This window comes from Heterocephalus glaber, unplaced genomic scaffold (genome assembly GCF_053883595.1).
Source record: "Heterocephalus glaber isolate CG9 unplaced genomic scaffold, H.glaber_assembly_v1.0 deba00001497, whole genome shotgun sequence".
Taxonomy (NCBI): domain Eukaryota; kingdom Metazoa; phylum Chordata; class Mammalia; order Rodentia; family Bathyergidae; genus Heterocephalus; species Heterocephalus glaber.
In genome coordinates this window covers 57,800,452-57,815,935 of record NW_028258320.1, presented here as the reverse complement: position 1 = coordinate 57,815,935, position 15,484 = coordinate 57,800,452, and the positions used below count along the sequence as shown (strand labels likewise).

Genomic DNA, 15,484 nt, shown 5'->3' with positions numbered 1-15,484 from the left:
AATGTCCCTCAGTAATACATACTTAACATACATGTGCACATGCATATATCATTTACCCTGTGGGGCTGTGGCTTGGAAATCAGGTGTCTAATTCTGGCTCAGCTTCTGCTTAGCTATGCCGTTTCTGAATATGTCCTTCTTCTGGCTCCCAATTCCTACATCTGGAGAATATTCAGATAAGTAGATAGCTTCTCTGACCCTTTCTGGTGCTGGCACTGTCTTTTGCATTTATGCTGCTTAAGAACTTGTGTGGAGGGAGAAAATCACTTGAACATATTGAAATGTGGTCACGGGAAAAATAACATGATTGTCCATAAAAGAAGAAAAACAAGCATTCTCCATTTATATGGCTCACACTGTTTAATTCTCATTAAAAGTGTTATTCTGGCTCTTAGTTCTATGCAACACACACTAGGCTATTAAATGCACTTTATGGATCATTTGTTTAATGTGACCAAACTAAAAATTAAGAAGCACATTACTCATTGTTCATAAAAGTGAATGTTTTAAATGGACAAATTCATTTTCGTTTTTCTATTTTACTTTAATGTAGAGCTGTAATGGGGTTAGAGACAGATATTCTGCTTGGACATTTATAAGCCGATGATGCCTGTTGAATACCTTTTATGAAGATTAATATTTTTTACTCTGTGCCCATTACCAGAGTATCAATCATCCTCATTTTGGCCGTGAGAGCTGAGGATGAGCAGATGTCGAATGATTGGAATCTGTAATCATTGTGGGTCACACTGGGGAAGGAGGGCATGCAAGGTGGCTGGAGTGATCCCCACAGCCGATTTGCAAGGAGTCTGGGCCCACCGGGCTGCCTGGCCCTTTTCTGGCTGCCATGGCTGAGTTGCTTCAGTTGCCTGTGCATGGCAAAGAAAGGAAAGAAAACTGCTAATTCTAGCTTTTCTTGCGAGTGTGCTTTGAGCTGGTGCTAACAAGTACTGAGAAGTTCTGAAGTCAGGAACATGTAATGGTGTAGGAGAAAGTTGTGGAGAAAGTTGTAGCCTTGACTCTGAGGGCATCAGTTCATTAAAGTGAGAAATTGCACATGAGGTTGTCAGCATATGTTTCCTTGCATATTCAGAGTGTGCTGTCAAAGGAAAATAGAATGTGAACCGTGGATATAATTTAAAATATTGCCACATTAAAAAACATATAGAGCAATTGTTGAAATTAATTTTGTTAGTAAATTCTATCTAAAATATCATCACAATGTGAATTCAATAAAATTTACTAATGGCACACTTTATATTCTTTTTTTACACCTAGCCTATAAAATCCATTGTGTATTTTATACTTGGAGCACATCTCAATTTGGATGCTGAATTTTCATCAGTCTATTGATCCTTACTCTTAAAATTTAATATAATTTAGCATTGAAAAATTAGATCCACATACTCAGGTTGTTCTAAAGAGTTGTTTCCAATAACTAAGTCAAGTATCATTTTTTTATATTTGAGTTTAAATTATATTAGTTAAATAAAACCAAAAATTTTGTTTTTCAATGGTGCCAGCTAAATTTCAAGTGCTCAATGACTACCCTAACAGATAGCACAGTTGTGAAGGATTCATTTTTTTATTGTACATTTAATTGCGAGGGTAGGTTTTGTACGCTATTATTTCTTTTGCTTTTAACAGCCTCCATTATTGTGTACTGTTTGCTAAATACACACATGGTATCATTTAGTTCTCAGAATAAAATTGATAGATTTACAGCAGCCCCATTTTGCCGATAAGAAGAAAAATTGAGACCTACAGACTTTAAGTAAGTTACTCAAGATCTGTAGCCAAGAGTGAGCAGGATGGATTTTATTATTATTTTTTAAGTGTATGAATGACCTCATTATAGGTTTTTCATGGGGTGAATCACTTTACTAGACTTCTGGCTAATTCCAGAGTTTTGAAAAAGTTATGTGTCGGTAGTTTATGTGGCTGTTTTGTTTTCTCCCAAGGTCTGTTTTGATTGGGCATCCGGTTTGGACCTAATGAGATTATCAGTGCAAATCCTTGTATAGAATTTATTTTGTGCATGGAAAGGGTATTGAGGATGGGTGCTGTGCCGGGACATCCATAGTGTGACAGGAGATTCCTCTTCCATGGTTTACAGCTGCATGGATGTGGGGTGTGAGTCGTGTGGTGTGGTGTATTTTGCTCAGGGCTCTTAATTTGGCATCTTGATGTAAGATAAAATTTGAGGGTCTTACTGTTATTCAAACTTGTGCCCTACCACTTCTCGAAAAAAACTCAAGTCTGAAGACTGAGATACAGAATAAGAGAAATCCCTTTAAAAGTGAGATTTTTGAATACTTGTGTTAGTTCTTGCTGTTGGGGATGAAAAATGAGTGGATACTATATGAGGTAGAGTCACTCAAAGGTAGGTGTGTGTGTGTGTGCGCGCGTGCGTGCACGCATGTGTGTCTAATTTCAGTTGGAAAGTCTGCCTTTGAATAATGCCATCATTTGTACATTTAATAGCCACTATTTATTGAGGACTGGGCCTGCACTAGGCACTAGACCTGCTTTCAAGTACACATGGTTTAGTTTGATAGCTTAAGCATGTAGTTGTAAATTAAACAACCAAATCAACATACACGCACATGCACACATGCTTCTGTGTGCTTTCATCCAGATTGACTTGGAATCTTTCTAGTAAAATTGGATTCCTGGAAGGTGGGCAAGGCCTTGTTAATGATATGTTTGTCCTTCAGTTATCTTCCAAGGATGGGACTGGGCTGATCCAGACTGCAGCGCTCTCCTCACCATTTAACAGATGTGAATTGGTATGGTTTGCAGATAAAAAACAAATATGGACAAAAGTAGATACTCACAAACTGTCCTCCAAGGAAGGGGGATCTCTTCTCCATATTGAATATTTGAATGAAGGAACACAAACATACACAAAAACACACAGAACTAATGTCAGATGTTGGTTTTTATGCTAAAACTACTTTCTGCTCTCACAAAGATTACATTGTAATGAAGAAAAACAAACAATTAAAGCAATCAGTGCTTAAAGTGGCCAGGAGCTGGGCCTTTGAGGCCTGTTGTACCTACATCTATGTGCAGAGAGAGGCCTACAGGTCATGGGTCACCATCAAGACAGAATGTGTGACTCATGCTGCCACTGGCTTTGGTCCTCCTAGCCTTTCTGCAGGACATTGGGGATTTGTCTTTCCTTATCTAGGGGGCTGTCACAGGTTTCTGTGTACCTAGTGACAGGCAGTGGTGAAGGTGATCCCTTTTTCTTTGCAGGCCTGCTTGAGATCCCTGGCATGGGCAGTATGACCTCTGGCTTTGAAGGAAATCTAGTGTCTGGCTGCTTACTCATGGTGATCCTGTCTTGTCTTGTGGTCACCTCTAGAACTCTGTCTTGTTGACTGTTTCTGATCCTAGTGGTACCAGGGCATGGGAATCTTTCATAGTGGCATGTTAGGTTGCTTTCTACAAAACTGTCATTCATCAAGCATTGTCTTGTTTTATCGTCACAACCTACACTTATCCTCATTTCCCCTGGCATGGATGGATGGGTAATGAAGGGTGAGATACAATTGGACACTGATTCATCAAAAAGATTACAACAAATGCCTTTTTATCTTCTTGCTCAGGGGGCTTAGTGAATGGAATGCCTTTAAAAGTGTCAAAATGGCAACGATGGTTCCAAAAGTTTTTATCGAGAGAAGCTGGATAACAGTCGAAGTTAACATAGACCTTGGAGCTGGGTGGATGTTGGGTGGCTGATGACATTTCCTTGCCAGATATGAACATGCAGACATCACCTCCTTCACCCTGGAGTAATTCTGACAAATGAGAGCAACACACCCAATTATTTCTGAGAACAGAGCAGTCCACAACTGCCTACCCCACTTGACAAAGGAATGGGGCCGAAAGGTACGGACGTAGGCCAGGATGCCTGTGTACCACAGCCTGAAGGAAGAGCCGGCTCTACTTTTCCAGACCCATTCATGGGCGCTCTTCCTTCCAGCCTTGGCTTTCCAGCTCTTGCTCCCCTTTTCAGCCTTTAGAGCGGGCCTCCTGTCCCTTGGGTGTCTCTGCTAAGCTGGCTTCAAAACACAGCCTTGCTAAGCGCATGTCACTGATCTTTCTTAGTCACATTGTCAGGGATTATTATCACCTGCTAGGTCCCTGTGACACTTAACTTCTCCCTCTGAGATGCCTTAGAAATTGACGTGCTCTGTCGAGGGGCAGCAGTGACAAGGCTAGGTATGGCCTAGGGGCTTCTCCTCTGTTGAGGGTGGGCATCTAAAGGCCATTTGGCTCCAGAAGAAAGGAGAGAGGACTCATGTGGAGATGCTGAGTGGGGACCATATGGAAGGAGATGGCATGGCAGGGCTGGGCTTGGGTTGGTTTGTCAAGGAATCTTTCTAGCCCATTGAACCAGGTGTAGGGAGTGGTTGGAGTGTTGCCCCGCACTGGATGTTGCATGCAGTTAAGGACAGTAGATCTAGTTACTGAGAATTGATGTATTTTGTAAATATTGGTGTTTCACAGGAAGAATATTGGAGTTTGATGTATTGTGAAATAGCAGTCAGTGTGTTAGTGTTTTCTAGCCAGGTTTAGCCCCATGACTTCATTTTCTAGTGCTGTTTCCCTTGGTCTGGCCTTGTGTCTGGGTGGCTCATACACTGCCACAGGCTCCTGCAGGGATAACACATTTCAGCCTTTTGCATCACTTCACTGAAGTTCAGGGAGCCATGGTCCTCTCCGTGAGGACTTCAGTGCTTTCATGGATATCACAGTGAGGGTTGGATGAGAAAAAAAGGGAATTGGTTCAAGGCTTCCCTGACATCAAAATTTTAGGCACAAAGGGGACCTCTTGGTCCTTGAGACAGCCTCGCTTCTGTGTGCTGTTCTTCATGTCCTTGACCTCCTGCAGGACTCCAGACATCTCCAGACATCACCAGCAAGTCTGGCCTGGCCTTTTTCCAGAAGAGGTGTAGCAGGTGTAGCATCTCATGCATTGCTTCTGTTCAAGGATTGATTATTGTAATTGTGACACCAACAAGTAAATCCACATATTCACATATTCGTTGGACAGAACTCCTTCTGGAAATAAATAAATCCAAAGGAAATTTGAGAAAAGCCTTGGCATGGTCTGCCCACATGTAGGCTGCTGGGAAACTGTGGAGGAGAAGGGTTTGTGTTATTTCTGAATCTTTCTCCTTGCCTGCGCTCTGCAACTGTCTCCACCAAGTCCTTCATTACAGCGTTGTCCTTGGGAAATTTCTGAGTGTCTTTCTGAATATTATAGGAACCATTCCAATATTGCCTGCTTTTTTCTTCCATAAAAATTCCAGGAAACATTAATGCAAAACATGCTTTTATGTATCATTCATGTTGTAAGTCCTGAAATGTACAATCCTGAAACCCAGCTACATCTATTTAATGTTGCAGAGCACTGCTGCCTCTCTTCTGCTTTGCATCTTAAAGAAAGAAGTAATGACCATGCTAATGTTAAAATACATAACTGGTGTTGGAAACAGATAGGCCGCTTTGGAGAGTGGCTGATGCTAGAGTTATATTGAATTTCCCATTTGCAAGAAACAATTAGGAATTTCCTTTCATCTTTAATCTTATATCTGTTTTGTTATTGTTGTTTTATTTTATGAAGTCTCTTACTCTGTTCCTATTTAAACAAATGAAAACCCAAACCTACACTTGATCTTAGCCAAAAGGCCGAGAAGCGATAAAAACCCAAACCTTATTTGACTTGGTCCTTAGGCCCCAGTGACCCTTCATTTTACAGACATGGTGCATTTAGTAGGGTGGCGTTCGTGCCTCTGATATTGCCATTTTCTCCTCCTTCTTCAGCCTACTCCAGGAAGCTTACTTGGAAAGGTCTCTGTCTGCCTTTGTTACATCGTAGAGCTGGCAACTTCTACTTAGGAGAAGCAGACCATGCCTTGGTTCTCGTAGAAACAGAGTAAAAAATCTGGTATTAGAATAATTTTTGGCATAAGAAGCATTTCTTTTAATATTACAAATCCTTGAATTTATAATAGAGAGAAAATAAAAACCCAACATCTGTGCTTATATTTGTATTTATATACACACCATAGGACATATGTACATGTGTGTTTATATATGTTATGTATGTTTGTGAATTATTTCTGTATTTACATGGGGGCACATTATATATATATATATGCAAGTACATGCGAATGGTTGTGTAAATTATTGACATAGCAGTAGAAATGTTGTAGTCAAATAATTGGCCCTCTCCAGTTCTCAGTTTCCATGTTGCAGGATGTGAATGCAGAATGCTTGGAGAAAGGCACACAAGCTTCTAGCAAACATGTGTTGTGTGTTGGTGGCTCTCCCACTGACTGGCAACCCTGTATTCCATGTAGACTGCAGAGAAATCCTTCTTCCCATGATGACTGAGCAGCTCAAGTACCATCTGGAGAGACAGGAGGACCTGGAGGCCTGCTGCCAGCTGCTCAGCAATATCCTGGAGGTGCTTTATAAGAAAGACGTGGTGAGTGATAGGCCACGTGGCCGGCTGCCTTCTAGGGCTGCACAGGCAGCTAGCTGCCATTGCATAAGCCCCAGCCACTTGCCACATGTCACAATGTTACAAATGATTTATTTAGACAGTAATGGCCTTAGCTGGGCATGATGGTGTGTGTCTTTAATTCTCACATTCTGGGAGGCTAAGGTAGAAGAAACACAAGTTCAAGCCAAGCCTAGGCAACTTAATGAGACCCTGTCTCAAAAAATAAAATAAAAAAGGCTGGGGATGAAGCTCAGTGTGAATATCCTGGATTCAGTCCCCCGTATTGCAAAACAACAAGAATGATGCTGGCCTTAATTTTTAGGTTTAGCTTCTTCCTTTCTCACTTTAAGGGTAGAGTTATAGCCTTAAATTATTTTTGTTTGTGTATCGTGATTATTACAATGTTTATCCTTCTGCATTAAAATCAGTTTTTTATATCCTGTGTTTTCTTAGTAAAATGCTTCCAAAGGCTTACATTTTAATTCTTAGGTTAGATAAAACAATTTGATGCTAAAAGTTGGCTAATTACTTCTATTCTGTCTTGCAAGTCTTATTTTTATTAAAGTGATACAGACAGTCCCCCCCGCCCCCATTTCTGTCTTCTGAGAGTTATAAAGAGAACAGCTCTTTGCCCAGCAGGAAGAGACCCCTAGTGCTTTTTAAACTTTGGAATTTTCTTTTCCATTTCTAAACCATGTGCTTATTCCTCTGTCTCCTTTTTTTTGTGATCAGAAGTCGATATAAGCGCATATAAACCCTCACCCTCCGCCTCCTATCCCCAGCACACCATATGTGTTTATACACATGTATGCATGCACGTATGATGTCGTGTATTTTCCTGTTGTGCCTGGAAAGGTGGAAACTGGGCAGCACCTATCTTTATGCCTAGCTCTGGTGGATTTTAAGGAGACAGGGCATGTTCTGAGCTCCCATCTTCCTGGCCTGGACGTCTTTCTGGCCAACACTCAGAAACATGCCTGGTTGCCAGTCCTTTCCAGCATTGGCTTATTCTCCCCAAGCCTGGTTAGTGCTTTTAATGAAAGAGATCAGATTCAGTCTATATATGATGATGGTGTGACTTCAGCTCTTTAGAACACTACCTTTTTTGAAAGTTTGTGGAAGATTCATCCAAGGGCAGCCTCCAGTGGATCCATTCCAAGTGCTTCACGTACCATATTGGAGAAAAGATTGGGTAAAAAGGCATAAGCCAAACCTCTGGGCAGAAGTTGTGACTGCAGGAAAGGGCCCTAGCACACCTCTAATCAGGTCGCAGTTTATGGAGATGAATTCACTATCCCATCACACACTAAATAAAGAGTGATTTTTTTACTGATAGAAAATTATATGGCAGTATGAATTTTAGGTAGTTGACTAAATGATATTTAAGCATTGTGCTCTGTGTGACTTAGCGAGGTTTGACACACGCATCAGTGTGGAGTTCTTTATCTGCCTGCGCCCCACTTATAGATGGCCAAGAAGCTTTATAAAACTAAATTGGTGGTCTAATCAAGGACCATAAATACTGTATTGTTTAACTGGACTTGCTTTTAGTTTTAAGGTTTACTTAATGTCTCTGACTATATAACAAATTAACATTAATGGACTATAATTAATAAAGTGCCCTGAGTTTTCTTTGTGAAGGCTTTTGCTTTTGACAAGGTCCATTTTTCATCTCATCAAGGGTTACAATGGATTTACCTGTTACGGGTAAGCAGATCCAGTGACAACCATCGGGCTTACATGTCCGCGATCATCTTGTGTGTTGGTTTTCATTGGCGTGTCTTCCTCCAGGGGCCAACGCAGAGACACGTCCAGATCATCATGGAGAAACTGCTTCGCACAGTGAACCGAACCGTCATCTCCATGGGGCGGGATTCTGAACTCATTGTAAGTGCTCAGTGACATATGCTTGGGTGCTTAACTGTGGCTGAGAGCATCTTCCCAGGAATGACATTTATTACCCAACCCCAAATTCCATCTGGTTCTTATCCAACTGCCATTGGAAAATGAGCTTATTTTCTTAAAATATAGTGAGCAGTCACAACACAGTCTGAGTATAGAAAATGCTCTTATTTTCCCTGATTCTGGAAGCAAGTGTTAAAGTTGGAGGGTAAGCAAACATTTGGTACTAGATTTCTCATTACATTATCTTGGAAAAGAAATTTATTTTCTTCTGAGTCCTCATTCTGTTGGTAGTTTCTTTATATTTACATATAAGGTGCTATTAATAAAACTTTATGAAGGACCTTAAAAAGTAATTGAGGTATTCTAACGTGGCTATTTTATTATCTTCTTTAATGTGTTAAGGGTATTTCTTTAATACATAGTAGTTACAGTTGGAAAACTATTAATTTTTGCAAGAATATTTTAAGTATAATTTAGATAATCTTTCTAAGTTCACATCATGGTGCCTTTTCCCCCATTGTTTATCACTTCCTTCCCCCCAGTATTATTAAGTTTGATTATTTAGGCAGAAGACCTACACATCGATCCCATTTACCTTTTGTCATTTGTTACATACATTACCATCTAACTGAACTTGCTGAATGGCCTTTGTAGGGTGGGGGCATGACACTTTCCTAATCAAAGAATGGAAAGACCATTCAGTTTGGTGCTTTTTACTGGCAGTCACACAAGGCACACTGCTCTTTCTTGGTGTGTGCTCTTGGTTCTGACTGGGTATTTGGGGAGTGAACAGCTAAAGTAGGCAGCACAGCCAGAGTGTAGCACTGGGCTCGGCTCTGTGTCTGTGGCTCATGTCTTGGGACAGTGCCATTGTGAGTCAATCAACTCCTTTGCACAAAAGGCCAACAAATATGGCCTGAATATGTTTCCATCTTGTGAAATAGTCTAGTTCTTACCTCCGAGTTTCAGGACACGCTGTGGTCTGATTTTTCCTTTTGTAAGTATCTCATTTAAATTTGGACTATAGTGTGTGTGAATTGGGAAATAAAATATCTCCATTAACTGTCTTTGCAGTAGACTTTTGCATTATTATATGCATGTAAATATTTTTGCTTTTTCATATTCTTTATCATGGCCGTTCTTTTCCAGAATCTAGAACCACCTCTGTATGATTATTGTTGAGTGGAGACTGAGTCCTGTGCAGGGGGACTGGTGGCCCCGGGGGTACCCCTGAGGTTTGGTGTTCCTGGCCTGTGTGTGCACCTTGCACCTGCTCATGTGGGAAGTGAGAGGTACAGTGAATGGTGTGTGGCTTGCAGCAGCACCAAATGTTGTATCTTTCTGCTGTGATCCTTCTTGGCTAGGCTTGGATTAGAGATGCTGGGGAAGCAAGATGCAGTGCCACCCAAGGTGTCACATTGAGTTTGCGAGGGACATCTGGAAGTGTTCTGCCTGGTGGGCAGGACAGAGAGAGATGGCAGATATGGAGACAAGATAACTGATGAGGTAGTCTTGCCTCCAGTTAGGGGAGCATAGTACTGCTTCTGTTTGTGGTGACACAGACCTGCCTTTGGTTAGGGTGATATGGTCCTACCTCTGGTTGGGTGGGGCAGTCCTGCCTCTAGTAAGGGAGACATTGTCCTACCTCAGGTTAGAGGAGTAGTGTTTTGCCTCTAGCTAAGGGGACACAGTCCTTTTGCTATAATCCAGGACCTGGCATATGCTGAGCAAGTGCTTTACTACTGAGCTAGCTCCCCAGCTTTCTGGTTAGGGACTGCTTCTAGGTGCATGTTCAGTTGATTAGTAGCTGACTGGCCAGCAACTAAATGGGAGAGGAGAGCAAAGAGAAAGTTCATAAAAATTTGGACAGGTACTTAGAATGTGAAGAGATTATAAAACATGCTCATAGGTTGATCAGAGGGTAGAATGGAGCATGCAGGACATAATGCTTCCTCTCAGACCATGTAGTCCAGGATGTCTTTGGGAAGTTTCTCCTCTCTCAGTGATGATAACAGTGGCAACAAAAATAGAAACTCTTCACTGAGCACCTATTTATGTGTGGGGCACTGTATAACTGGAAGATTCTTATTCAGTTCCCACCCTCACCCTGCATATATGGCTCCAGAAAATGTCCTGCAGACAGAAAAATCATCAGGACCCTTCACCAAGCATGGCAAAAGTAGTGTGGAGCCTGGGCATGGTGCTAGAGTTTGTTCCCAGCCTCTGTTATGAGACTAAGAAATATGGTGCTGCTGAGTGTGGCCCATTTCAGCAGGTATCACAGCAGGCCCTGAATTGCTTCCTGATCTCTACCCTAGTCAGGGAGGCAGCATTCCAGGGAAATAAGCCCCTTTCTGTGTTCTACCTTGTGTCATTTCCATAGGCTCAAACTCCAGGATATCTGGGAGGTACATTTGGTAGCCGTGTTCATACTGGACAGTTGGCAAGGGTCGAAGATACTGTCAGGTCCTGGAGGAACTCAGCATAATGCCACACTCAGGCCCCGCCTCCTCCCAAGTCCTGACCCTCTGAAACAGAAGTCTCAAGAGACAGGAAGTGGATTGAAGTCTTAAGCCGACTCCTCCCCAAGTTCAGCATCTATGATATCTATAAATTTTATAAAACTAAACTGTTATTAAAGAAATCTCAAAAAAATAGCCTGAATAAACTATAATTATTTGATGAATGATGACAACATTAAAATACCTCAAGAATGGCATTTGCCACTTAAAATGCAAGACCTTGAGAAAGATCATTCAGTTGTCCACCAACCCATGTCCTCTCTTGTAGTCCACGGAGTAAGACTGAAATGTTTTCCCTGGCTAGTGTGCTTAACCTTGCCCTCCCAATTTGTGTCAAATGTAGATGAATGGATTAACTTCTTAATGTCACTGTTGCTCTGTGAATTTAGATTGGAGGAAGATCAGGACAAAAACATCCCTGACAAGGTGGACAAAACCTTAATCAGTGGGCCTAGAAGGATGGAAAAAGAGCAGACGATAGCTTGTAGATCTGTTTTGAGTCAGCTGTACCATTTCCTTATAACTGAGAAATATTAATCTTCATGTGATACTCATTTTTCCATAAGTATATTGGAAATTTTAAAACTGAATAAGCTGGAAGGTTTTAAATAATTGCTGAAAATGGATTTTTAAAAAAAGGTTAAAGTGATTAAAAAACTTTTGAATAGATACAGTTCCTTAAATGATTTATTCCATCGTATTGTCTACAGTAATACTGGAAATGTGACCTCTTTTCATCTGGTATGATACTAATTGGGAAAAACTTCTGTTTCCTGTGTCTGGTTATGTGTGGAATAGAGAACCAGAGATTTCACATGTAACTGGTAAGTTGTGATACACAGTGAGGCTTTGTTCATCTGAATCTGTAATATTTTATAAAAACTGCACTTTGCAGTCAGTTGCATTATATTTGAAATGGCTGTTAAAATGTATTTCATCCATAGAACAAAAATGTCTCATGATCATAGGTATTATGCTAAAAAACAAAACAAAACAAAAACTCCACTTGACGGTTGTAGAAATGTAGATCATGTGATTGCTGACCGCAGGCCCTGGAACAGAAGCTTTTGCAATAACCTTGCCAAAAGTTTCAAAGGTCATTTTCTCTCCATTCTACTGTAGTCTGATGCTGTGATATACTTGAGTGAAATACTTAGTTTTATGTTGAGCCTGATGTCAAATTTACTTTTATTTTCCTATTTGAAAGGCTGTCCAGGCCCTCGGCATAAGGCAGTTTCTTCATCAGCATGTGTGGGTCTGACAGGGGTGTGTGGTTCGGGCAGAGCTCCTGTGTGGTGTGCAGGTGCCAGAGCAGCCTTTTGGTGGAGACTTGGTGCCCCTTGCTCCAGGCATCTTTCCTAGTTACATAGGAAGCTAAGATGGAGGCCGACACAATGATTAATTCACAGGAATGTTCCTTCTCCTTTGATATTAACTGTGTTGCTTTTTTCAACTGATCTGATTAATAATCTGTTAATGGATCTTTTAAAAATGTAATGAAATAGGAAGGACTATTAAAGTTTCTTGGCCTGGATACACAGCAGAAGATTGCAAATTGCTAATTCATCAAAGTGGAAATGAGGGCCTGTTCCAAGGAAAGGTTCCCTTGGAAAATTCATGGAAGCAGACTTAGGGAAGGGAAAAATTCTGCCTGGATTCTCAAGTGACTCTTGTGACTGGAGCCTCTTGACTCATGGACTCAAGTGATGGACACTGTTTTATTTTCACTCTGGACAACCACTGTTGGGGACATTGATGAATTGGGGGAATGCTTCACCAGGACAGCAGCATCATTGCTGAGGAGTTTGCTGTTAATAAAAATTCAGTGCTTTCTTTGAGCCTGGGTGATTTATAATGCTTCTTCATTTGGGAAACAGGGAATTAGAATAGGTTTTTGAGTGAGCTGTGCCTTTTTACCACAACTAATAGATATTTTCGCAAAGATGTTCCATTCTCTTGTATGAAGTGTCTATTCTCATGGAGTTTAAATTTGAGTGTGCTCTTAAAAATTGCTACTTTTTAAAAAACTTTCAATTGCAACAGGGAAAAGACATTATAAATATTTCAAATAGATAGTGTCTTGCTTTTGTATACACATCATACAAAGTGTCTGTAATTATACTCTTTGCCGATAAATTTACTTATAAACAGGAAGTTTTCAGAAAGTCATCCCAAAGCATGTCTATCTGTATGTAGCAATGCATGTCTGTAAGTAGTAAGAAGTTCATTTTTATTTGGAGTTGGTGCAGCAGTTTTTCTTATTATATTCCTGAGGCCCTGGTATTGTTTTAAAGGTTGGTCACTAATTGGGTGGACAGCAGAAATAAAAAATTGTGCCATTGCATGGGTAAAATATGTTCTGTAATTCTTGCATATTCAATACCAAACTGCAAAGGTGCATAATTATGGAGTAATTTAAAAGGTAATATGCAGCTTTCACATAACCTGTCACCTGCCCAAATGCACGCTACACATTATAGCATGATTGGTTCATGCTAATTTACCGAACAGGATGTTATTTCTGATCTTTGCATCATATAACTGTTCCCTACCTGTAAGTAAATTGGCTGCACACTTAGCCCATTCCAAATGTGCTAGTGATAGAGTTCTTATAGATAGAGGAAGATATATTGGTAAGTGATATTTAGGCAACACTGCACCCATGAAGCTGCTTTGATTAGTAAATCAAGTGAAATGATACTTGACAATAAATATGTTCCCAAAACATCAGTCCATCAGTGGTGGGTTTTATAAATGTGCCCTGCTGTTACATACAGCACAAAATGAAAACTTTCATGGTCCTTTAGTCTTTCTAGTTGTTGCTGTCTTCAATGAAAGGCAAAAAGCAAAACACTTATTTGACGGTAGGTCTTCTCAGGTTTAATTGATGATTGTGTATCTTGGCGATAGTATGTGTGCAGTGACCCCTCAAGGACAAGGGTGTTGCAAGGCATTCTCCTTGTTTCTTTCAGTGAGTGGGCCATTGTCAGCTGATGCTAGGCTCCTTACCCTTTATACCTTGCTGTCCAGGCACACTCAGCTCTTCATAGAACAGCCAGTGCAGCAAACATGCAGGATGCACAGGAAACTTCTGCGAGTTGCTTAAGCTCTTTCTGAAGTTACAAGATTTTCCTGCACCTTGGTTCCTTCCTCTTGTATATTATAATGGCCTTGGGAAGAATGAGTATCTGAGATCAAAGGTACAAATGCAGAGGTCCTGGACATCTGCTTTTTGGAGCCACGTCACACACTCTTGTGACAGGGAGCACTATGTAAATTACCGGAAGTCTTTGTTCTATCTGGGAGTTCATAGGAGAGGATCTTTGAGGTGGTACCAGTAGGTGGCTCCCAGTTGATTATAGAATGTGGATGGGATACTCCTCCTACCTACCCTGGGATGGCACACTGGGCCTTTCTTTTCTGAACACAGCACTTGCTTTCATTCTCTTCTTTCTGAGGAGCATGTGAGGGTAGCAGGAGCCTCATGTTCAAACTTGCAGTGCCCCTTCCTTGCAAGTGGATTCTGTTGCTGTAGATACATGGTGGGGTGGGGAAAAAGGGGGGAGGTATTTCCTCCCATAGGCAGCCCAGGTGACATAGCTGCCGTTTCCCTGAGGGTATTGGAGCAAGGGTGGGCTGGTTTCTGCAGGTGAGGCAGGGCCCCTGCCAAGGTGGGGCACTTGTTTCTCACCTGGGGGTGGGTGGGCAGAGGGATGAAAGGAAGAAGCTTGCCAGTTCCCTAGGACTGGCGACCAGATTGGTGTCACTTCTAGAGAGAAGCTGCCTGGACTGGACTGTGGGAGGATTTGCATAACAACAATGGATGAGTTTAGTCTTCTCCTTTGAGGTTCTTTAAAAATCAGACTTCAGTTAAGTGCATCATGTTGTGAGCCCCTGTGGTACCCTGGCTTCTCAGTGGTCAAGCTCATGCCAGAGCACATGGATGGGGAGGCTTTGGCCTGCCCAGGACCCATTGTATTGCTTTTTAGCCCATACACCCTTCCTGCATTATTATTTTCTTAATTTTATTTTCCCAAAATAGTAAGGCTATGAAGTAAGTTTGATAGCCACACAGAATATTACCTTTGCTTTTTTATTTAAAAATTAATAAAGAACTTAATGACAAGTATAATAATTCAATCTCTATACATAATGCCATGTATACATCTACATGTGAGGGGACACTGTATGTTCCACCTTGGTTTTGTATCAAAGTTTTTACTTAAATCTTTCCAAGAGAAAGATCACCATCTTTCAGTGACACATTGCAATTAAACCATGAAGTGATTCTGAAAAATACTGTTTTCTATTCTGGATATTACTTTCTATTTTTAGAGTTGAATTAATTTATCTTCAGGTTCCTTTTTGAATTCTGGAAATGTAAATCTTTTTACTTTTTAGTCTAGACTGATTCAAAATGGTGACATCTTCTGTATTATGATGTCCTCGCTTTTGGGACAGCTGTATAGTATTAGTTAGAAAGCCACTAATACCCTTTTTCAGTGCACTGAGATGGTTGGGATTCTTAAAACAT

General features: G+C 41.0%; 1 protein-coding gene across 2 annotated transcripts in view; it reads left to right on the top strand.

Moving 5' to 3' along the window:
* Dock1 (dedicator of cytokinesis 1) overlaps positions 1-15,484 on the top strand; it is a 530,482-nt gene that overhangs the window by 205,681 nt on the left and 309,317 nt on the right. For both annotated transcript variants that reach the window (XM_004838739.4, XM_004838738.4), the window contains exons 26-27: positions 6,378-6,505; positions 8,315-8,410. In XM_004838739.4, coding sequence (XP_004838796.2) covers positions 6,378-6,505; positions 8,315-8,410 — 224 coding nt within the window. The remainder of the gene's footprint in view (positions 1-6,377; positions 6,506-8,314; positions 8,411-15,484) is intronic.